General features: G+C 32.2%; 1 protein-coding gene across 1 annotated transcript in view; it reads right to left on the bottom strand.

Annotated features, from left to right (window-relative positions):
* Positions 1-8,603: 8,603 nt before the first annotated feature.
* The window catches only part of LOC140443887 (inter-alpha-trypsin inhibitor heavy chain H4-like), a 70,166-nt gene continuing 53,454 nt past the window's right edge, over positions 8,604-25,315 (bottom strand). The window contains exons 11-15 of the mRNA XM_072535387.1: positions 20,626-20,676; positions 15,235-15,288; positions 12,771-12,893; positions 9,106-9,277; positions 8,604-8,742 (exon numbers count right to left, since the gene is read on the bottom strand). Of these exons, the coding sequence (XP_072391488.1) occupies positions 8,697-8,742; positions 9,106-9,277; positions 12,771-12,893; positions 15,235-15,288; positions 20,626-20,676 (446 nt within the window). The 3' untranslated portion in view covers positions 8,604-8,696. The remainder of the gene's footprint in view (positions 8,743-9,105; positions 9,278-12,770; positions 12,894-15,234; positions 15,289-20,625; positions 20,677-25,315) is intronic.

Genomic DNA, 25,315 nt, shown 5'->3' with positions numbered 1-25,315 from the left:
GTTTTTTTATTGGCTTTGGATTTCTTGATTGGCTCGATCCATTCAGCCACTAACACTTAGTTATTAATCACCCTTTAGAATTCGGCAGATCATCCAAGCCTGAATATCATTGCCTACGTTATTTCCAAATAACTTCTTTGGATATTCTGTACGATAATGGAATTATCGACCAATGTTGCAATAAAAACTCACCCTGTATATATAACCTCGGTTTATTTTCTCAAATAATATAACACAAATCAGTCGCCTAAATTCAAAACCCGACAAGTCACAATTTTTTCAAAACCTTTTTTATTATATATAAGAATTTGAAATACATAAACCTACAAGTCCATAATACATTTATCAAGCAAATACTGACATATCCGATAATTATATTATAATATATAAACAGCCGACAAAAATAAACCAAAATCTTCTATTTGATCCTACAAATTGAAGAGAAGTGACAGCCTAATTGTTCCTGTATGTCGATCAGCTTTTTAAGGTTTTCTGGAAATTAAAAAAGATAGAATTTTAAACATTATGAAAAACTACAAGAAGCATTCGCTTATTCCTACCGAAAGAAGGGGCGGAGATCGAATTGGACAAAAAAAACGAAGGTAAAAAACAATCTATAAAAAAATTCATCGAGTCCCTAAAATATGCGGAATCTCATTATTGCTGTTCAAAAACATTCAACAGAATTTATTTGCCTGCTGAATTAAGTATCTCAAAATTATGGAGAATATACGACAAAATGGCCCAAAACGAAGACTTTAAAGTCAAAGAATGTTTCTTTAGAGATTATTTTAACAAAAATTTTAACGTTGGCTTTGGAACTCCGAAGACAGATTTGTGTTCAACTTGTTTACAGTACAAATCCAGCCTAAAAGGCGAGACTGACGAAGCAAAAAAAACTAGTCTGGAAGCACAACAACGTCTCCATAAAGTAAGAAGTGAGAGTTTCTATAGACTTCTTTAAGAAGAAAGAGACGACATGGTCACATTTTCATTTGATTGTCAGAAGAATTTGGCGCTACCAAAACTTCCGGATCAGTCGGCTTATTTCAGTGCGCAACTTAATTTTTATCACCTAACTGTAGTTTGTGGATCTTCAAAAAGTAAATTAACTCCAGAAACTGTTACGTCATATGTTTGGACGGAGTTGGACCATCATAGAAGTTCAAACGAAATATCGTCGTTCTTGCACCACTTCCTTTCAAATTTTAATTTTGTGGATAATGTACGTGTTCTTCGGCTTATTTGCGATGGGTGTGGAGCACAGAATAAAAATTCCACGGTCATCACCATGCTGAGCTATTGGCTTCAGTTTGAAGCTCCAAGACAAATAAAGGAAATTGAGATAGTGTTTCCCGTTGTGGGACATTCTTATATTCCCCCTGATCGTGTGTTTGGACAAATTGAAAGAATTTATAAAAAACACACGGTAATTGTTCATCCTGATGAATATGTAAAGTTAATCAAAACGTTTGCCACTGTTTACAGAGCTGGAACTGGTGTTGCAATTAAGGACTGAAAGGCTGAAACTCAAAAAGTAATAAAATAACCAGGCTATTGGCATTTTAAGTTCCAACCGTCAAAGAGAGTAATCATTACAAGAGGACAAACAGTACCACTTATAAGGGGTGAGGCATTTTACAAAACTGACTTATGCGCACCCACAAGCTTATGCAAAAGAAGGAAAAAAGTCTCACAAATTAGTCCAAGAACACTGAAGGCTGGGATAGCGATTAAAGAAGGTAAGAAAAAAAGTATTACTAAGTTATTGGAGAAACACTACGGAAAGGGATGGCAAGATAGAGATGAACTGGTCTTTTTCAAAGAAGTGTTCCACGAAGCTATAGAGGAGGAATAAGGCTGTGAAGCAAACGAAGAGGAAGATAATTGCGAAGCAGAAACAGTTAGCTTTGCAATATAAAATAGTGGATAAATGTTATCTTGCGTTGTTGAGTAATTAAACTTATTTTTATAATAGATTTCGATTTTCTTTTCTTTCAAAATATTAAATTCATCTGCAAACCCCGACATGTCCAAAATATATCATAAATTACCTGTTTTTGGGGTCCCCTAGATTTTTTCAAAGTGTTTTTTTATGTATTATTATCAAAAAAGTCTATTTTCTCAAAAAGTCGCTGCTTAATTTAATATGATATAGATTTTACAAGTTTTTCTTCATTATCTCAAATCTCATTTACCTGGACTTGTCGGGTTTTGAATCTAGGACTGAAATATGACCAATATGTAAAATAAAGGTTATACTCATAAAGTGCGACGTACGTATCGACAAAATAATAATATAATACTTTATTTAAACCAATTTAATTCAATAAAAAGAGACGACGAATGAACTTATTAGTCTCCCAATATTGTATAAACATACAGTGCTAAATAAATGAAATTTAATTCGTTTTTTTTTATCTTAAAATGTATAATTTTATTATAGCTACCTCCCTTTCCTTAAATTTGTTTTTTGGTTGTTCTGTTGACGATACAATAAAACTTTCATCTGCTAATGCGCAAAATGCTTCCCTTAGGTTTGATATTACCAAGAATGATAATACAATGGACTTTACCTCCCTAAAATATAAAAATTGTTTGTAACTAATCCAAAAAAGTCACATGTTAGTACCCAGATATTACATAAAATATCTCTAATTTTAAATTAAGGTAAATTATATATAATATGTAAAATTGCAATTTGTAAAGTTAGAACTTACATTTTTGTGCTACGAATATTCAAGTAGTATTCAACTAACAAATGCACAGATTATGTGTTTATATTAATTTGGTCCTCTGCAATTTTGTAATAAAATTCTGGTAGTGTCTAGACAACCATTTAAGCGGTAGTTTTAAATATGCCCTATCAATTACGACCATGTTATAATTAATAATATTCAATATGTTTTTTTTGGTTTTTAATTTTTTATGGAGTGCAAGTTGTTTTGGACAAAATCTAGTGTTAGTTCTTGAATACAACTAGTCAATTAGGTCTTTTAGCCATGACCCCTTAAGTATTCTTCTCATTTTAGTAGCTGGTAAACCTGCTTTATATTTTGATCATAATGAGCAGCATTTTTGTCTTTGACTTTGTTTTCTCGTAGAGTGGTTATCTTCGATTGGAAGTTTTGTAATATTAAATATGTGTTAAAGAGTACAATAATGATGATGATTTATATGGGTAAACTGTTGATGCACTAGTGGAATGTAAATATTCTTAGCATCGCTCTGACTGGCTTGATTAAGCTTGGGTATCTAGTTTACTTTATTCGATATCGACACTCAATTCATCTTTCTCCGTTAGAGTTCGCTAAATGCATACTTTGGTATATTATTTTACTATAATGGCCAACCATGTCACCATAAAGCGGTTGGGGTCTTGGCAAGAATTAATCCATATCTGCTCCCTAGGTGCTCTGCAGAGGGCTTCGACCAGACCAATCGAAGTTTTCTCTGCGTTTCTGTCCCAATTTGGTGAGTTTGGTAATTTCTTACAATAAAACACAGTTTGGTAGTAGAAAGGTTCAAACAAAAGATTCTATGGACCAGTGAGTAGCGTGAAGGGGGCTCCCAGCATATATGGAAGCCGGAGCAAGACTAGACTGCCTTGGCTTGGAAATTCACCCTTTTTATACATTGGTCATTCTATTGAAAGATGGCGGCGTGTGATACAACCATGTTAACGACTGAGTTAAATAAATTAAAGAAAAATGAACTAATCGACATAATTGTGACGTTAAAAGTGCCAGTGAATGTTGCAAATCCACAAGTGATTGCCTATATAAATAAAATTGGTGAATTTATAAACAGCAAGAGCGACAATAAATCTTATGATTTGGTAGATGACATAACCTGTTCTCACTGTGACACATTATCAGACAGGACTATTACCATTAAAAAGGAACTTGACGCTGTAAGTAAACTTACATATCATCTAGAAAAAAGGTGCCAAGAACAAGAAGATCTAATTTTTCTCCTAAAACAATTAAAAGAGTACTCAGATTTACCAAAGATACATATAACGCCATCTACTAGTACTATTACGAACTCCAAAACACATTATACGACCAATTTAAATATTGCCGAAAAAAAGAAAGAAGAACACAAACAAAACTTTACGGGCAGAGCAGCAAAAAGTGAACTGGTAATTACTCAGAAAAAGCCTGACGTAAATAAACAAGGGAATTCCCAAACAATAACAAAAACAGATGTTTCGAAAGGACTGCTTTTTGAACAAAACAGATTAAAAATGGATCAGTTCATTAATTTAGTACAAGACGAAAAACCGACTAACGATGAAATACATATAAATGAGGCGGAAAATGATCAAGAATGGAAAACTATTAGGCCTAGGCGACATCAGTTTAATGGACGAAGAAAAATTATAGTAGGTAGCAATAGAGATAGCGATGAGGTTAAGGGTGTACCAAAAATTTCAACTCTGCATGTTACAAGAATTAATAAAGAAACTACAACTGACTCTCTAACCGAGTTAATTAAAGTGAATTTTCCTGAAGCAACATGTGAAATGATTCAATCAAAACATCCAACAATTTACTCATCGTTCAAAGTAAATATATGTTCAGGGAACTTCAACAAGGCCATGAATCCCGAAGTTTGGCCTCACGGAGCTGTTGTAAGTCGTTTTTTTTACCGCAAGAAAAAACAGACAGAGGAAGCTTAGTTTTTGATCCAGATATTACATTATTAAATATCCCAAGTGTTAGTCAGAAAACTGGTTTCAAATTGAATAAGTTAGAAGTATTCAATTCTCCAAATTTTGACACAGTTGGTAAAAATTCTTCAACTTTCAATCAAAAAAGTTTTGGCTTAGTTCATCAAAATATACAATGTATATCAACAAGCATTGAAAAACTAGAGTTCTTCCTGCAGTGCGAAGGTCTACATAATATATGTGTCTGTTTAACTGAGCACTGGAAATCTAAAGAACAACTAGAACTACACCATATAAATGGATTTTCTCTGGCTTCTTCTTACTGCCGTGACCAGGGGGAACATGGAGGGTCTTCAATCCATGTGAAAGAGGGTGTGGTTTGGAAGGAACGTTCTGATATATGTTCTGAATCGGAGAAATATAATTTTGAAGTGAGTGCTGTTGAAATAGACTATTGCCTTTTTAATTGTGTTGTGTTGTGTATTTATCTGCCTGGACGTGGCTCTATTGATGTTTTTATGTCAAAACTGGATCTAATACTTGATGTCCTAGTCTCCGAAGGTAAGGCTATAATAATAACAGGTGATTTTAATATAGATTTCAAATCAAATACACTAAGTAAGCAGAACTTGGTAAATGTTTTAGATTCTTATGGCTTAACTGTAAATGATTATACAAGAGTTACTGCAACTAGTAAAACTCAATTTGATTATATTGCTACAAACATAAATCACCCACAAAAAACAATGGTTGTGGAAGGTTTTATCTCTGATCATCGTGCGCAATTGTTCCAATGTAGCATTAGCACAGACAATGATGCCTATATATTCATCCGTTCATATAGTAAAAGGAACATAAATCGTTTTGTTCAAACCCTTGAGTCAACAAATTGGTCAGAAGTATTTAATACAGTTTCTGCTGAGGATAAATCATTAGCTTTTTTAAATACTATTCAAAATTACTTTCGGTCCCATTTTCCACTACTTAAATGTAAACCTAAAAAATGTACACGTTCGAATTGGTTTACGCAGGAACTGTACAATTTAAGGGATCAGCTAAAACTTTTAGAAACGATCTGTCAGAAAAATAGTAATCTTAGGCCAGTCCTTCATTTGGCAAAGGCAGAATATTCAATTAAATTAAAAGCAGCTAAAAGTAGTGACTTCATGAGACAGTTAAACGAATCATCAAATAAAATGAAATGTATTTGGCATTTAGTAAACTTAACAGTCGGGAAACAAAATAACTCAAAAGTACCTAGTGATGATAACAGTAATTTAGCAGACAAATTTAACCACCATTTTATTGAAATGGCTCCAAAGTTACTTGCCGCTTTGGATCCTACTAAAATAGGTGGGTTTACATCAGCATCAAAAAACCGTAATAGTTGTTCTATGTTTTTATATCCTACTAACCCACAGGAAATAACTAGTATAGTCGAAAGTTTTAAATCCAAACATAGTTGTGGTTTTGATCAGATTTCCCCTAAGTTATTAAAACAATGCATTCATGCTCTCGCAGATCCACTGACGGATATTTGTAATGCCTCTTTTCAACAAGGAATATTTCCTAGTATGTTTAAACTATCTATTGTAATCCCTTTATTCAAAAGTGGTGATAAAGATGACCTTAACAACTATCGTCCCATAAGTCTCTTATCTGTGTTTTCAAAGATAATTGAAACTCTGGTTTATACTAGAATGAACGCATTCCTAAAAAAGCATAGTGTCTTGCATAATTTTCAACATGGTTTTATATCTTCTAAGTCTACAACTACAGCTCTTGCAAATTTCGTCAGCTTAGTGTTGGATGCTTTGGACAGACGAGAGAAGGCATGTGGTTTATTTCTCGATTTGTCCAAGGCTTTTGACACTTTGGATCATAATTTGTTGCTAATAAAACTTGAGGGTATTGGTATTCGTGGTGTAGTTCTAAAATGGTTTACTTCCTACCTAGAGAATAGAAGACAAAAAGTAAAGATAACATCTAATGAACTTGTAAACGAATCAAACACATTGGATATCCATTATGGTATCCCTCAGGGTAGTGTATTGGGTCCTCTACTTTTTATAGTATTTATTAATGATATGGCTTTGTTAACTAATTCACTGACTGGGGTTAACATCATCAGTTATGCGGATGATACTAACATTCTAGTCACAGGAACGTCTGATCAAAATTTGCAAAATAAAACCACACAGATACTATCCACCATCAACAGTTATTTCTTATCCAACAAATTAGTTTTGAATAAAGAGAAATCAAAGTATATGATTTTCACGTCAAATAATTTATTAAACCATCAAGCCACTATAAAAGCAGCAATAGATAAAACAGACTGCACGAAGTTGCTGGGGGTACTTCTAGACAGTAATTGTAAATGGTCAAACCACATTTCTAATTTGAAATCCAGATTAAGTAGCGCATGTTATGCATTGAGAATTCTTTCACGTCTCTTTCATACATCAGTATTAAAAACAGTATACTTTGCCCATTTTTACTCAATAGCCAAATATGGCATTGAAGTCTGGGGTTGTACCTCTGAGTTAGAGCAGATATTCGTACTTCAGAAAAGAGCTATTAGGATAATGTATAAAATGAAATTTAGAGATTCTTGTAGAGGCATCTTTAGACAAAACAATATTCTTACAATTCCTGGTCTGTATATATTTTCGTGTATAATGTATTTACATAGCAAAATTTATGAATTTAATAAATTTCAATTTAACCATGTTTATTCAACAAGATTCAGAGACAATCACTTTATGCTTCCACAACATCGTTCTGTTTTGTTGGAAACTAGCACACACTATGCAGCCATAAGTTTCTTTAACAAATTACCAATAGATATACGAATGAATTTACATCAGCCAAACTTTCGGAGGTGTGTACATCAATACATTTGTGAGTTAGAGCCATATTCTAAAAATAACTTTTAAGTATGTTTTATCGTGTTTATTAATTTATATACTTTTAAGATAACTTTGTAAAATGTAACTTTGACTTGTCTCATACATGTACTTTGTATAATGTCGCATGTGATCAATAAATTTGACTTGACTTGACTTGACATTTTTCTTTCATATTGATATGCGCATTTCCAAATATCTGCCATAGTGCATTTAAAAACAACTCAATTTATTAATTATTATTACATATTGGAAGGATCTATGATGTCAGTCTTATTATTAATAGAATTTGGAGTTTTTTTTATGTGAATCATCTCCAATATGCACCTTTTGTAGTAATCTTGTTCTTTTTTCAAAATCTGTACATTTTCAAAATCAGAAGAATGGCTATTTTCTACAGTATGTTTGGCTAAGGCTGTTGTGTTTAATCCATTGGTCTGTACACTATGTTTATGTGCAACAACTCTTCTATGCAGGTATTGGTGTGTTTGCCCAATATATGTTGAACTGCAGATTTTATTTGTTTATAAAATAAATTGTATATTGGTGGTGCATAAAATCTAACTCTTCATTTACATAATATTAGTCTGTTCGACATGTAGAACCTATTAGTGATTTCTATGTTTCTCTGTTTAACATAAAGGCCATTCCACACTCTTTACTTGTTTGTTTATCAAGATTTTTAGACTACAGCATTTTATTATCATTGTTAACATTGCTTTTACCTGCCCCGTTCCATCTAGTTCCACTTAGTCGTAGGACACTGATATTGTAATGGTTCAGTTTGGTTTCAATCTGGTCTGTTCTTCTTACGTATGTTTTAGCAACATCTCATTTTAGAGTTTACTGTTCTATCATACCTGCTTTGTTTTTCCTATTTATCCAGTTTCATCATAATTATCATATGCTTCTTTTCCACCCTGTTATCAATTAAATTGTTTATTCGTCTCGTGGAGTCTGTTTCTTGGTTTTTTTTAATACAACATACAATGTTAAAAGGTTTTTTAAAATACAAAAAACAAACTAAAAAAATCATTTAATTGTTTAAAACATTTCCTTAGACTTACAAAAACATAACTTCCAACAATTTTAATTACCAAATAACAACAATCTTAATCAGCGACTTCCGCTTTTTTTGGACAACATACTCCAGCATATCTGAAAAAAATGTATATGTTAGCAAAGTTACAATTATAAATTTTAACTATTTATACAATTGGACAGTACTTCTTCAAAATTCATGTTCAATAATATAATTTTTAATTTCTATGGAATATAGTTGACTTAACATGTTTCGTTGAAACATCAGCTTCCTTAGAAGAATGATAATTGTTCTGAAGTTAAAAATTATGATTCTTGTGAGGAAAATGCTAAGCGAAAGGTTGACTATATTCTTTAAAAAACATTTTCCTTTTCAGCGGAAATATTTTTAACCCTTTTAAATCTTTTTTTTTATAATATAAACAATACGTTTACCAGAATACATATTATACAACACTAAAAAATGCTAAAGTAACTTACTCTTTTTGCAGGACACAGGAGTAGGTCTTGTATACTTCGAAATCAGTCAGTTGTGGGAATACTTGAGGACAATCTTTAATAAGAGAGCAAACACCTTCTTTACCTTCGGGTGTTTTGGGGCACGCTTCACTGGGAGTAATTTTTAATGAATCTTCACCAAGTTTTAATTCTCCTGCAAGGAAGGAATGTATAAAATATTACACCCACACTAATATACATGTTTTTTATTTTGATATATATATATATATATATATATATATATATATATATATATATATATGTATATATATACACAACTATTAAAAAAAATTATATTAAAATTCCTTTATTTATAAAAGCTATAATATTAAAACACCCTATCATCACAGAACAGAACAAGAATCGTACCTGCTGCCTACATTCCAGAGAAACACATGTACGACAATAAGGCACATGTGAAAATTATGACATCCTAGAGCTGATAGAAAACAATCGAATAGATTAGTGTGATTTGACCCTCGAAAGAGCTTAAACCAACATTCAAATGAAGCCATCGGTTAAAATCAAATGAACTAGTGTTCTTACAGTTTTTCTTTTATTTTTTTTGTTTCGTTTCTCTCGTTTAGTTGTTAATCTTTAAAGTTAAGTTATCGTAGAGTTTTTATAACATCAAAAAAATACTACAAATTGTTTTTGTAAGTATGAACCCTGTTGGTTGTTTACTTATATTCTAAAATCTTTTTTAATTGTAGTGAACTGATGATGCTTTTAAAAATAAAGACGAAACGTATTCGAATAAATCAATAAAGTAGTTGACGACTTTTATTTGCCAATTATTGACCGATAAAACCTCTGCTATTCAACCAATATATATATATATATATATATATATATATATTACTAAGTTCTCGGGAAGAAACACGTTGAGAATTTATAACTCGACGTTTCGGCACCCATTTTTGAGCCATTATCAAGAGGGATATTGTTCCGTTCGAGTTCGGGGTCTCAATATGCCTACTCCCCTCACTCGTGACGTACTAGTATCTTGTTCTACACTGTAGAAATACAAGAACAATCAAACAGCACTAAGGTCTAAATCTACCCACTCCTTAAACAAAAGAATGTAAAACCATTATACAACATATTTTTGAATAACGGCTATCCTCGTAAAATCCTCAAGCAACTTATCTACAACTCAGACATATATAACGGGCCATGTGATAACAGACCAACAAATCCCGTTATTTTTAAAAAGTTACTCTTCATAAGTGGCTTAATTAACAATATAATGAAGCTGCTGAGTAAAATTCCCAAAATCAAACTAGCTAAATACATCAGCAGATCCAATTACAGCTTATTCTCGAAGCTTAAAGACCAGACACCGCTTCTAAATCGGAGTCATCTAATTTACCAACTTTCTTGTCTCGAATGTGATGAGCGCTATATAGGGCAAACATCGCAGTGGTTAAAACAAAGAATAACGAAACACAAAAGTAATTTTAAAACAGAAAAATTTTTGGAGCAGTAGCACACCATTTCAACACAACAGGCAATAGATTTAATTTATTAGATTTCAAGATCTTGGATATAGAAAATAAACTATAAAAGAAGATTATTTCTCGAAATTTACTACATAAACAAAAATAAAACATCAATTAATTATAAGACAGACACTTGAAAGCTAAGCGACATGTACTGTAAATATTTTAAAATTCTGACAAACTATAAAAAAATATCAAACATTTGGTTCCATAGTTGATAGTTAAACTTGTGGCCTTAATAACTAAATTAGTGCCTGTTTGCTCGTTTGTGGAATACTATGTGTTGTTCTCATGCTTGTTTCATAAAATAAAGACACAACATTTCGTAAGATAACATTGTGAATGTTATGTTTATCTAATTGTTAGTTAATTTTATAGTATGTTCCTGATGGAGTTCAAAAATAAATATCAAATAAATATCGAACTGATGACATCAATGTAGTTTCAGTTTAACCAACCACAGTCCTGGCATTTTAACAATACACTGATAAAGTCGGGTCCATCGATATTTCGTCCGTCGGCAAATTCAAACAGATAATATTGTATGTTATGAAATTCGAGTAACCGATGTCCAGGGACGTCTCGCGATATTGGTTGTTTCACCGACACAAATTTTTTGATACAAGTATTAAATCATAAAATAACAATGTGTGATGTGTATATTATAGTCAAAGAGCAAAAAATCTGATTTTGGAAAAACAAACAAAACGTTATATTTCTTTGTTTTTTAAATGGTTAAAAGTGAAATGTAAAAAAAATTATCACTCTACAACCCTGTCATATCAACCCTGTGATACAACGGCATCTTCTATAGGGCTTTTTAACGCTTCTCATTTGTTTCAGGCCCTCGTTATATGTCATACAATTTTAATATATCTACGTCATACGTCTTTGGTATGTATAGTTATTGGTATATACTATATACCAATAACGTATGACGTAGATATATTAAACTTATACGGCATATCACAAGTGTCTGAAACATATGAGAAGCGTTGAAAAGCCCTATTAGCGTTTAACAATGACGTACATAGACGAAACTATGTAAAAGTATTTTACATTTAAGAAAATATTGTTTTAAACAAAGTTAGCAATTTATAGTGAAAAACTGAGTTGTTTTAACTGAAATAATCATCATATTAGAGTACCTTGTCTAAAATATTTTTGTTCTAGTCTTCTGTACTCATTTTCTACTTTCACTACATGGTTTACTGTTTTTTTCTAGTCGGCACTTGTAATCTCTGATAGTTCATATCGAATTAAATCGACCACTTTCGCATCAAACTTTGGAAAACTATTTTTCCTCCGAATCCGTTTTTTTACTTGTTCCCAAATAAGTTCGATGTGATTGAATATACAAAAATAAGGTGGTAACCTCAAAACAGTATGGCCATGTTGTATTGCAATAGTGTCCAGTATATACTGTTTCTTATAAGTTTTAGTACGAAGGACTTCAAGTAACTGTTTCTTATTATAGTTGTCTTCAAAATACAAATCATTATCTGAGAGGAAAACTTTTAGTTCCTGTTTTGAAGACGAACTGTTAGGAATTTTTTTAAAAATACTTGAGTGGTAGCTAGCATTGTCCATAAATATCACACTGCCCGGTGTTATATTGGGAAGTAATGTATTTTTAAACCACTCTTCGAATATAGTAGAATTCATATTCTGATGATAATCTTCACTACATTTTTCTATTTTTTTTCCGCAAAGCATTAACCTATTTGGCACCCAACCATTTGCAGATCCACAGTGCACAATAATCATCCGAGAATCTTTATTCGGAGTTACTCCTTTCAACTGGCGCCTAAGTGAACCATCAGTCCAACCCATGGTGTTAACTTTAGACAATTTAAATTTGTAACACTGTACGTTACACAAGAATATTTTATTTTATCGATTCTTATTAATTATCATTTTTCTAATTAAGTCTGCCTTATAGGTAGGTAGACAAATTAATTAGATATTATCCTGCAATTAAAGATAATATATTTGGTCATTTTTTCTACATTTTTGCAGAAACTTCATGTTGTTTACTTAGTTTAGTAAAAGTTATCCTAGGTACCAGAGGATTTTGGATAAGGCAATCAAGGAATCAGAAAGTAATTAAAATAAAAAATCTATATAATAAATATATAGTCTTACCTGATGGTAGGGATAAAGTTTTCTTTTGACTTAAAGCAGCCGACAGCCATTTTAAAGAATCTTCTACTGTTGCGTTTTTAGCTTCTTCGGTAGGTGTCGGTGTTGGGAGTGGCTTAATTGTTGCTGTATACAAAAAAAAAGTTATTATCACAAAAAATTATATATCACATGTCCAAATATATGGTCTAAATGTAAAATATAATATCTCTTGATACCTACCAAAAGGTAATAAATAAAATCAATGAAGCAGCTTATGAAGCACTCGGCACGATCCAAAGGAACAAAAAGGATACTCCATTGTGGTGGAAAAATGACATGGCTAATGCAGGACAACAAGAAACAAGCATATAGAAGTGGCTGCAAACCAATGACCCAGATGACAGGCGAAGGTGCCTAAGATCAAATAGAGAAGTAAAAAATCTAGTAACTAAAGCAAAAAATATTTTCTGGAAAAGTCAATGCGAAGAGCTCAATAAATATAAAGGGTCAACAACATCAAGAGAAGCAAGAAAAACGGTAAAAAACCTGAGAACAAACAGAAAAGAAGTGAGTAGAATAGATCTAATAGAAGAAAGATCTTGGATCGAACATTACTTACATCTTCTGATTGAACCAAGATCGCAATTCACGAACACCATTACAACAACATATGAAGTGAAATACGATGAAGATGATGAAATAACAGTACAGGAAGGCAAATATGTAATACGAAATCTAAAAAATCGAAAAGTATGCCGACCACAAGGTATACCAAACGAATTATTAAAACACAGCCCACAAGTATTGTCGTATTTACTCGTGTATGTTTTGACCTTATTCTATAAAGGACATGACTTACCACCGAAATGGAAAAAAGCACATATTAACAACATATACAAAAAAGAAGATAGAAAGAATTGAAAGAAACTACAGGAGGCAAAATATCATAAATTCACTCTCAAAACTCTATGGAAAAATAATAAAAAATAAAATTGAAAAAGAGATTAGAGATGTAGAAGCAGAAAATGGCTTTCGTACAGGCAGATCCTGTACAGACAGCATATTTTCTCTTTATTGAGGTTATTGAGAAACGATTATCCCATAACCTTTTAACTCATGTAGTCTTTATAGATCTGACAAAGAAATACGATAGTATACCGATTTCAATGCTCTGGGTAGCAATGAAAAAACAAGGAATAAATAAAAAAATATAAAAAAATACAACAGCTTTATAAAAAAATGACGGTAAACAATAAAACTGGAAACAAATTAACTAGAAAAATTCCTATTAGTTAGGGTTTAAATCAAGGCTGCTGGATAATACATACACTCTTTAAAATATATCTGAATGAGGCGCTCTCAGTGCGGAGAAGAAAACGCTGCAACATGGGCATTTCAATCGAAGACGAGAGATTATACACAATACACTTTGCTGAAGCCATTCTAGCTGAAGACGAGAGCGATATAGACTATATGTTTAGAAAACTGAAGGAGGAGTACACCAAGTGGGGCCTTACAATTAATATACAAAAAACCGAGTATTTAGTTACAGAATAAAAATCAGAAAGCTTACAAATTGAAATGGAAACTATAAAATCAATTGAAACCTTCAAATATTTGGAAGTCCAAATAACATCAAAAGCAAGGGTAACGAAGAAATACATTCTAGGATTGGCCAAGCAAGATAGCTACACGGACTATTGTGGAATAATAAAATAACAAAAAAAAAAATAAAAGATTAAGGCCATGGAAATGAACTATTGGAGACGATATTGTCAGCACAGTAGACTTGATAAGGTGATGAATGTAGACATTAAGAGAAAAATGAAAATTGACCTATACATAATAGATACTATCAAAGCCAAAAGATTAACCTGCTATGGACACCTGCAGAGAATGCCTGAAATTAGATGGTCAGAAAAGATAGAAAAACCGTCTCTGCCTACCAGAAGAAAACGAGGTAGACCAAGACGGTCATGGAGAAAGGATATCGAGGATGCAATGATCGCTAGGAAATAAAAAACTGAAGATTGCTTCGACAGAAAACGCTGGAAATTAGAATGCGAGAAACGGCACTAGCTGTAAATATAGTTGCTTGGCGCTTATATAAAATGACATGTTTATCGGAGTATGTCATCTGTGGACTAGAATATTTTTAAATTACACTATTTGAATTTGAACATAAGTGAGAGAAGAAAAAAAAAAAGAAAAAAATAATCAATAACCAAAAAATAAATATAGTTTTCCGTCTATCTAGTGTTAAATTATTTTTAGAACTTAGTGTTACGCAGATCGAGCTACAATTCAATCGTATAAGTGTTTATTATTATTTATAAAATGAGTCTTTTATGTTTTTTTTTAATAAAAATGTGGTGTACTTTTATTGATGTCAAAAGATAATTGGCATATTGCGTTTCAAAGAAAACAAACCAAAAAATACATAAATACATAAGCATAATAAACATACCGAATATTGTTAACTTACTTGTTCGTACTCTTGGCTTTCGTACTACTTTATGTATAGTTCTGTGGGGTATGTCTGTAAACAAAATAAAGAAAATTTAGGTCAAATTTACAGTTCAGTAGACCTTTTTAAGTGCCTCGTGGGCAGCTTTTATCTTAATTTTAAATATCGGCCATAAAAATGCAATAATTTTTTAACTTGAAATTTTAAACTCCGCCAATGGTATACTGGGGCGACACATGGCTGGATCGGGTAGCTCAGAAGCTACTTCTGACACCATTGCCTGTCACAAGATAGGATAAAGGAGAAGGAACTCCTGCAAAAATCGTGAGACCAGCAGCCGGGCAAGAAACGACGATTTCGCAACGAAAAACTGATGACAGAAGAAAGAGCAAGGAAAAGATTAAAAAAAAAGAACAAGGAACAATATGAGAATAGCGACCTGCAACATTAAATTATTGAACAACAGAGCCCAAGAGATAGACATATGAGCAATATAAGATACAAAAAAAGAAAAGCAAAATACAGCTAGGGACAATGGCTAGGGAAATACCTCCTGGTATATCCTATCCGAAGTCCCTAAGAACATGAAATGAAAAAGACAGAAAAGATTTGATTTCACGTACAAAGCGTCTATGTATCTGTTGATACGTATTTCGACTTAATAAGTCTCATCAGAACAGTTATTCATAGCCGTTCTTAACGTGAAAAATAATCTTCTCTGTCTTATTAGGAAGCAACAATAAAATGGCTTCGCTATGGACGCAACAGCGACATCTGATAGAAAAATCGGTAAGATAGTTTCGAAACAAATTCAGATTTCTGCTTTAATCTGGAGCCTTCTAAAAATTGCAAGGCATAGCCAGACGTTGATAAAGATGTTAATAGAGACATGGGGAATCTAAAATTTGCATTCCACGACATGTCTCCTCAACTAGGCAGAAACACTTAACGAATTTGTTTCTTGTACTCATACAGAGTAGATCCGAATAAAATGAAAAAGACAGAAAAGATTTGATTTCATGTACAAAGCGACTATGTATCTGTTGATACGTATTTCGACTTAATAAGTCTCACCAGAACAGTTATTCATAGCCGTTCTTAACGTGAAAAATAATCTTCTCTGTCTTATTAGGAAGCAACAATAAAATGGCTTCGCTATGGACGCAACAGCGACATCTGATAGAAAAATCGGTAAGATAGTTTCGAAACAAATTCAGATTTCTGCTTTAATCTGGAGCCTTCTAAAAATTGGAAGGCATAGCCAGACGTTGATAAAGATGTTAATAGAGACATGGGGAATCTAAAATTTGCATTCCACGACATGTCTCCTCAACTAGGCAGAAACCCTTAACGAATTTGTTTCTTGTACTCATACAGAGTAGATCCGAATAAAATGAAAAAGACAGAAAAGATTTGATTTCACGTACAAAGCCTCTATGTACCTGTTGATACGTATTTCGACATAATAAGTCTCATCAGAACAGTTATTCATAGCCGTTCTTAACGTGAAAAATAATCTTCTCTGTCTTATTAGGAAGCAACAATAAAATGGCTTCGCTATGGACGCAACAGCGACATCTGATAGAAAAATCGGTAAGATAGTTTCGAAACAAATTCAGATTTCTGCTTTAATCTGGAGCCTTCTAAAAATTGCAAGGCATAGCCAGACGTTGATAAAGATGTTAATAGAGACATGGGGAATCTAAAATTTGCATTCCACGACATGTCTCCTCAACTAGGCAGAAACCCTTAACGAATTTGTTTCTTGTACTCATACAGAGTAGATCCGAATAAAATGAAAAAGACAGAAAAGATTTGATTTCACGTTCAAAACGTCTATGTATCTGTTGATACGTATTTCGACTTAATAAGTCTCATAAGAACAGTTATTCATAGCCGTTCTTAACGTGAAAAATAATCTTCTCTGTCTTATTAGGAAGCAACAATAAAATGGCTTCGCTATGGACGCAACAGCGACATCTGATAGAAAAATCGGTAAGATAGTTTCGAAACAAATTCAGATTTCTGCTTTAATCTGGAGCCTTCTAAAAATTGCAAGGCATAGCCAGACGTTGATAAAGATGTTACTAGAGACATGGGGAATCTAAAATTTGCATTCCACGACATGTCTCCTCAACTAGGCAGAAACCCTTAACGAATTTGTTTCTTGTACTCATACAGAGTAGATCCGAATAAAATGAAAAAGACAGAAAAGATTTGATTTCACGTTCAAAACGTGTATGTATCTGTTGATACGTATTTCGACTTAATAAGTCTCATAAGAACAGTTATTCATAGCCGTTCTTAACGTGAAAAATAATGTCTGTCTTATTAGGAAGCAACAATAAAATGGCTTCGCTATGGACGCTACAGCGACATCTGATAGAAAAATCGGTAAGATAGTTTCGAAACAAATTCAGATTTCTGCTTTAATCTGGAGCCTTCTAAAAATTGCAAGGCATAGCCAGACGTTGATAAAGATGTTAATAGAGACATGCGGAATCTAAAATGTGCATTTATCTACTCTGTATGAGTACAAGAAACAAATTCGTTAAGGGTTTCTGCCTAGTTGAGGAGACATGTCGTGGAATGCAAATTTTAGATTCCCCATGTCTCTATTAACATCTTTATCAACGTCTGGCTATGCCTTGCAATCTGAAATTGTTTCGAAACTATCTTACCGATTTTTCTATCAGATGTCGCTGTTGCGTCCATAGCGAAGCCATTTTATTGTTGCTTCCTAATAAGACAGAGAAGATTATTTTTCACGTTAAGAACGGCTATGAATAACTGTTCTGATGAGACTTATTAAGTCGAAATACGTATCAACAGATACATAGGCGCTTTGTACGTGAAATCAAATCTTTTCTGTCTTTTTCATTTTATTCGGATCTACTCTGTATGAGTACAAGAAACAAATTCGTTAAGGGTTTCTGCCTAGTTGAGGAGACATGTCGTGGAATGCAAATTTTAGATTCCCCATGTCTCTATTAACATCTTTATCAACGTCTGGCTATGCCTTGCAATTTTTAGAAGGCTCCAGATTAAAGCAGAAATCTGAATTTGTTTCGAAACTATCTTACCGATTTTCCCTAAGAACAATATATCAAAGTAGGTGTGGCTATACTAATACACAAAAAATGGGCAAAGGACATTGAGAGTATAAACTACATACTGGAAAGAATATTGATGGTAGAGATGAAAAACAAAAATTAAAATTAGTATAAAACAAAAATTTGATCAAGGTGGTGAACTTCCACCTGCATATAAAAAGAATATAAAATAAAGAATACATATGTCAATATGACCATAGATCAATGATTATATATAATTACAAATGGAATTATACACTATAAAGAAGTATTAGATATGCGATATATATATATATATATATATATATATATATATATATATATATATATATATATATATATATATATATATATATATAGTAAACTCTTAAATATTGGGGAAATCTGCAAGAAATACTCTAATGTGTATCAATTGTTTCGCCGAACGTTTTCGCCAAAGAGAATTAATTTGGCTTCTTCAGGGCTGAAAGAGAATAAATTATAATTAGCTACCATATATTATCTATTAAAACATTATTGATCTTACCGTAACTTAGAATTGTAGAGTTAGTATATTAAAAAACTTTGCTAGTAACATAGTGGTGTTTTTGTTACTATGTGCAAAAAAAGTTTTTTATAAGAATTGAAATGTATGGTAGCTTCGAACTTGACACGTAAAGGCTTACCCAAGGTTAATCGAAAAACCCAATGCAACTACATTTAAAAGGAGGTAATTCTTTGAAATGTCGGCAATAACTAAATTTTTGATTTTAAATAGTTAAAAGTGAGGTTCTGTTTAAGCCAGAACGCAAGCGCTGACAACTTCATTATAATTGGTATGAATCTTTATGTCGTTAAGGTTCATTGGTAAAAAACGAATGAATTTAAATCCCAGTAAAGGGAAATATTATTTTGATTTTCTTTATTTAATTATATTATATTGTTCATGTATTATTGAATCTTATTGAGACGTATCTAAGAAAAGCAAGGGAATGTTATATATTTTTTGTTAATGAAAATTAATTATAAAGGTATGTTAGTTGTTAATGGATATATCAGTCAAGTTAGTAATCTGTGATATAGTATTGTTCTTGGTATCTGATTTAAGTAACAGGTGGTATATATCGCTTAGATTCTTGATGTCACTCTTAACATTAATGGAGAAATCGTTAAGAAAAATATAAGACATTTCAATGAACTCTCTTTTAGATTTATTGTTCTCACGGTGGAGAATTGTGGTGTTGGTATAGTCCATGAGATGACCAGTGGAATGGACATGTTTGGCTAATGCACAACGGTCAGGGTGAAGTCGAGAATCACTTTTGTGTAGTGTAATACGTGATTTTAATAATTGAGATGTTTGACCGATGTAGGAATTGTTGCAAGAGAGACATGGAATGTTGTAGACAATATTACTAAGCCTATCTATGGGAGTCTTATCTTTTATCTAAGAATAAAGATTATTAATTGTTAGGGCTGATCTACAAGCTACATTAAGTTTAATGTTGTTATTATTATTGCCAAAGCTATTTTCAACACTTTTCAGAATCCTTGTTAACCCCGGAGTGATATCTCTGAAATATGGTAATGAAAAATATTTGTTTATAGGAGTATCAGAGACTGGGTTCCCACTTAAGACATCAGGATCAGCATTGTTAGTCGCGAAGGAAGGTGAAATATCTTCGTCATGGATAGTATTAAACAAAATCTTATTAACTAATGGTGTTGGATAAGCGTTTGAAATAAAAAGTTTCTGTAGGATTTGTAGGTTTTTTGTATGAAATGAAGGATCTGACAGTTTTGTTACTCTATTTTTCATATATATATATATATATATATATATATATATATATATATATATATATATATATATATATATATATATATATTCAGCTAACAAAGGCAGAGATCATAATTTAATTTTGAGTAAAAAAAAATTAACATAATAAAGTAAAACCGAATGTTCGTCAATAATTTTGAGAGAGACAGAGAGAGAGATAGAAAGAGAGAAAGAGAGAAAGAGAGAGAGAGAGAAAGAAAAAGAGAGAGAGAGAGAGAAAGAGAGAGAGAGAAAGACAAGTTTCAGGGTGGCGGTAATTTAATTTAAAATAATACAAATTTATATTTATTAATTTATATATATATATATATATATATATATATATACATATATATATATATATATATCTATATATATATATATATATATATATATATACATATATATATCTATATATATATATATATATATATATATATATATATATATATATATATATATATTATCTTAAGAACTATTATCTAAAACATATTTTTTAAGAAAACATGTTCTACTTACATGGAGTAGAAGAGTAGTCGTCTTCTGCTATCTTAGCCCTTAGAGGTTGACCTAAAATAGTAAAATATAGTATCGATTACTTAAGTTACTTTGTTTAATATACATATTTACACATATAATAACCTATTTAATGTATACAAACGATATGGGTCTTAAATATAGGATTTACAAAATATATTTAACCTTCCGATAAATGCGCATGGCCTGCTCACCATGTAAAACATTAGAGCCCGCGAACGGGCGATCATGACTGTCAGTCATGGTCATGGGCTGTCAGTGGTCACAGATGATTAGAAGTGTAAACTATCGCCACTCTTGGTCAATTTATATTCTGAATTCATTGTCCAAAAGGCCTTAGAAAATATAGAAATTGGAATAAATGTGAAAGAAAAACTTATTCATATAAAGAATTTATAGTCATCAACAAACGTCATATAGACAACGTCAGCGTACGGCTAGTAAATCAGGATATAGAAAGAGTAAATATATTTAAGTACATACTTGGTTTTTTAAAATTAGCTGTAGATTTAAGTACGATAAATTGGGATCCTGATGCTGAAGTCAAAATTAAAATCGAAATAGCCGGGAGTATGTTCTTCAAAATGAAAGTACTATTTTGCAATAGAGACCTGAGTTTGACTACTCGATGGCGTGCAATTAATCGCTACGTACTATCTATATTGATATACGAACTTGAGGGATGAACGTTACATTTAAGAACCATGTCACGCCTGGATTCTTTTGAGATGTGGTTGTATCTTTGGTTATTGAAAATACCATGGATCGAGAGAGTATTAAATGATCGAGTGTTGGAAAGAATGCCTAAAGATAAGGAACTATTGACAACAGTTAAGCGAAGAAATACTAACATAATCAAATATATCTAAGTGCCACTAGCTAGTGTAAGACTATCTGAATAAAAAACAAATAAATTCTGTATACAGCGAGGAGTACAACAAGGAGACACCGTCTCTCCAAAGCTATCCATGACGCTATTAGAACATACTTGTAAGAAAGCACATCTGAACGAGCATAGTATCAACATGAAAGTAGAGAAACTCGGTCATTTGAGATTTGCAGATTTTTTCCTTATAGCCGATCGTATTGAGGATGCAATAATATTGTTTGAAAAATTATATCACGCTTTCTTGGAGGTCAGACTAAAGATTAATATGAACAAGACGCAAATGATGACCAATCTGGTGCTAAATCGAAATATTGCTGTTTATGGAAGGGATATTGTGCAGACTACATCGTATTACTTAGGACATTAAATTCTGTTGGGCAGAGATAATCAGATATGTGAGCTCCCACGTCGTGGGATTAGCCTGGGCAGTGTTTGGTAAATTAAACCATGTATTTAAATCGGATCGACCCATATGCCACAAAAGGAAAATCTTTGACCAATGTGTGCTACCGATCGAGTTAGAATCTATGGAGAGGGCATCACGTGACTAAAAACGACCTCACTTCGGCCATATTGTTATTGTTTTGAAACTTTTGACAGATCGTATATGTTTGTTTACGTTTGTTGTTTTTCGAATATTTTCAGTTTTATAATGCTTTTATAGAAACTGTAATAATATATTGTGATAGTGCATAATAATGGTTTCTTGTTCTCAACGTAGTTGCAGTAGCAGAAGCAATGTTAATAAAAAATCTTCAGGAATAACGTTCTACAGGTTAGTATACAAATATGTAAACAAAGTAATGGCCCGTACTTCAGAGAATAAATTAATAGTATTTGACTGTATTATTTTATCTTTATGTATAATATATCGTGTTTTTAGTGTTTACCGCGGGATAAATAAATCACAGTTTATTAAAAATGTATTGCACTTTTTTAGATTATGATTAAATCTTCTGAATAACTAGTCATATTTTTATAGTAGTTTTAATATTATTGAGTACGGCCATAATCCCACCGCCATATTGGTATCATCGTTAGCCACGCCTACCTACGCCGTTTTTAATACACACGTTAATATGCTCATAGCTTCTCCATAGATTTTAACTCGATGGTGCTACCTGTACTCTTTTATGGAGCAGAAACATTAACACTCACAAAAAAGGTAGTTACTAAGATTCGCGTAATTCAGATGGCTTGGAGCGCCAGATGTTGTCTCTCTGAGGGACCGAATCCCAAATGAAGAAATACGCCGTAGAACAAAAACAGACGCCATCGAAAAAATCGCGTTGCTAAAATGAAATTGGGCAGGACATATTGCCAGATTACCAGACAACCGATGAACAAAACGTATTGTCCAGTGGAGATCAAGACAAGAAGCAATATGAGGCAGAGGACGCCCACTAACTAGATGGACTGACGACCTGAAGCGTGTTAGCAATAACTGGATGCAAGACGCACAAGACAGAGACAGATGGAAAGAGCTGAGGGAGACCTATGTCCAGCAGTTGACGCATACAGGTTGGTGATGATAAAGAGAAGAAAAGTAGCTTATTTTGTCTATAGTCGGATAATTTTCGATAATTGTCGAAAAGCTCCGTTCGAATTTTTTTGTAGGTATATATCATTAGACAAATACATGTCGACTTCTTTTATATCTCTCGATACAGGTGTATGTTTAGATGAGTCATGTCCAATTCATCAAAAATACACCATAGATTTAAGTCATCTTTATCAGTTTCTTTTTTTTGTACTGGTTGATTTTCAATAGTACAATCTTCTTTTTCTTTTTTTATAGAAGTAACCAGCTTCTTAACTCTTTCTTTTGTTTTTTTGCCTTCATTTTTATCAGAAAATCCCTGCATTTTAAATCATTAATTGTCATTTTTGAATCTACGGTTTCTCACTGGTAAGCCAACTAGTTGATGGTTGATTCAAAAAAACTACGTTTTGTGTAGACGTAAAGAGAGGAGCAATGAACACTTTACGTCGACGAGGATGATTAGTTGATCTGAGAGACTACTACAAAACTAAAAATAACTCTTTCGAGACAGTGGACAGTCGGGCTATCGGTTAACGTTGAAAATAAAATAACTAGGTATTCGGATTAATGAATGAGTTTCGATTTACGATTGATCTGCATTTTCGAAGGTGATGGATACTTCCATTAATAAAAATATTAGTTTAGAGTAAAAGAAACAAATAGATATGGATTTACTAAACCTATGCAAAGACTCGTTTCATCCGTTTTCCATAGTTGAAGAACGAGCTTTTTAAAAGTTTGCAGGGTGGATTCCTGGATATAAACCACCAACAAGAAAAACTTTGTCAGATTTATTACTTTAGGAATGTTATATCAAAACTGAGCAAATTATTAGATCACAAGTTGTTAAAGAAGTAGAAAATATCTGTATTACTACCGGCATCTGGACATCTGGAGTAACTGAGAGTTACATCGCATTAACAGGACAATATTTAACCGAAAATTTAGAATTTAAAACGGTTTTATTAGGCTGCTGTCATTATTCAGAATTCAGAAAACATCGCATTTGAAATTAGTGAAATTATTAATCAGTGGGGTCTAAAACCAAAAGTACATTTTGCAGTAACTGATAATGCCTCAAATATGGTCAAAGCTATTAAATATGTTTTGGAATGAAAACATTTAAATTGTTTTGCTCATACGTTAAATTTATTGGTGGAAGACGCACTTAAATGCTGTCGTGTACAAATAGATAAAATAAAAAGTCTTTTTTCGACAATTCGGCAAAAAAAACATTTCAAAAAAAGTACCTTATCTTAAGAAATGCTTTTAAATATCAATTACAACATAACAAAGTTCCCAAACGGCCAATCCAAGACGTGGAAACTAGGTAGAGCTTCATCTATTACATGTTAAAAAGAATGACCAAGTTAGAAGAGGCAATCCGTTCCACATTGGTATTAGTTAATACAGACTTAGACTTAGACCAAATCTAAATAATAAAGCCTGGATTATTTGTTCTCAACTTTCCTAAATTTTGCGGCCTTTTAAAGAAATAACAAGTACAATGAGTGGCCAAAAATACTTGAAGAGTAGTTCAGTGATTGTTATGGTACGCTGCCTCCAAGAATCTTGCAATAAAATTTTAGCAAACGATAACCTTACATCCATAGTATCCGACGTAGTACAATTACTAATATGTGGTTTAGCAAAAAGATTTAGAGGGATAGAACAGGGTGGCACATTTTCATTATATACATTTATGGATTCACGATTTAAAGTGCAGGGATTTTCTGATAAAAATGAAGCTGAAAAACAAAAGAAAGAGTTAAGAAGCTGGTTACTTCTATAATTAAAGAACAAGAAGATTGTACTAATGAAAATCAACCAGTACAAGAAAAATAAACCGATAAAGATGACGTAAGTATTTTTGATCAATTAATTGTAATCTAAACGTACACCTGTATCGAGCGTCCATTACAATGGTGGAAAAACCATCGCCATGCATATCCTAACTTAAGCACTATATTCATAAAATATTGTAAAAGATGTTCAAAATTTGATTTAATTTTAAATAAAAGATGAACACGGTTAACAAGAAGTAAAGTAGAAAAACTTATGTTTTTAAATGTCAATTTAGACGATTCGCGATTTAATAATAACGTGTAATGTAAATGTACGATTTACTATTTGTATTGTTCAGTTTATTTTTCAAGTTATAATAAATATATCCTTCATTAGTTTCTTTCACTTCAATAAATATACACATAAACGATAATATCCATTATGTTTGTTTATTT

This window comes from Diabrotica undecimpunctata, chromosome 6 (genome assembly GCF_040954645.1).
Source record: "Diabrotica undecimpunctata isolate CICGRU chromosome 6, icDiaUnde3, whole genome shotgun sequence".
Classification (NCBI taxonomy): domain Eukaryota; kingdom Metazoa; phylum Arthropoda; class Insecta; order Coleoptera; family Chrysomelidae; genus Diabrotica; species Diabrotica undecimpunctata.
This window is presented reverse-complemented; position numbering and strand designations above follow the sequence as displayed.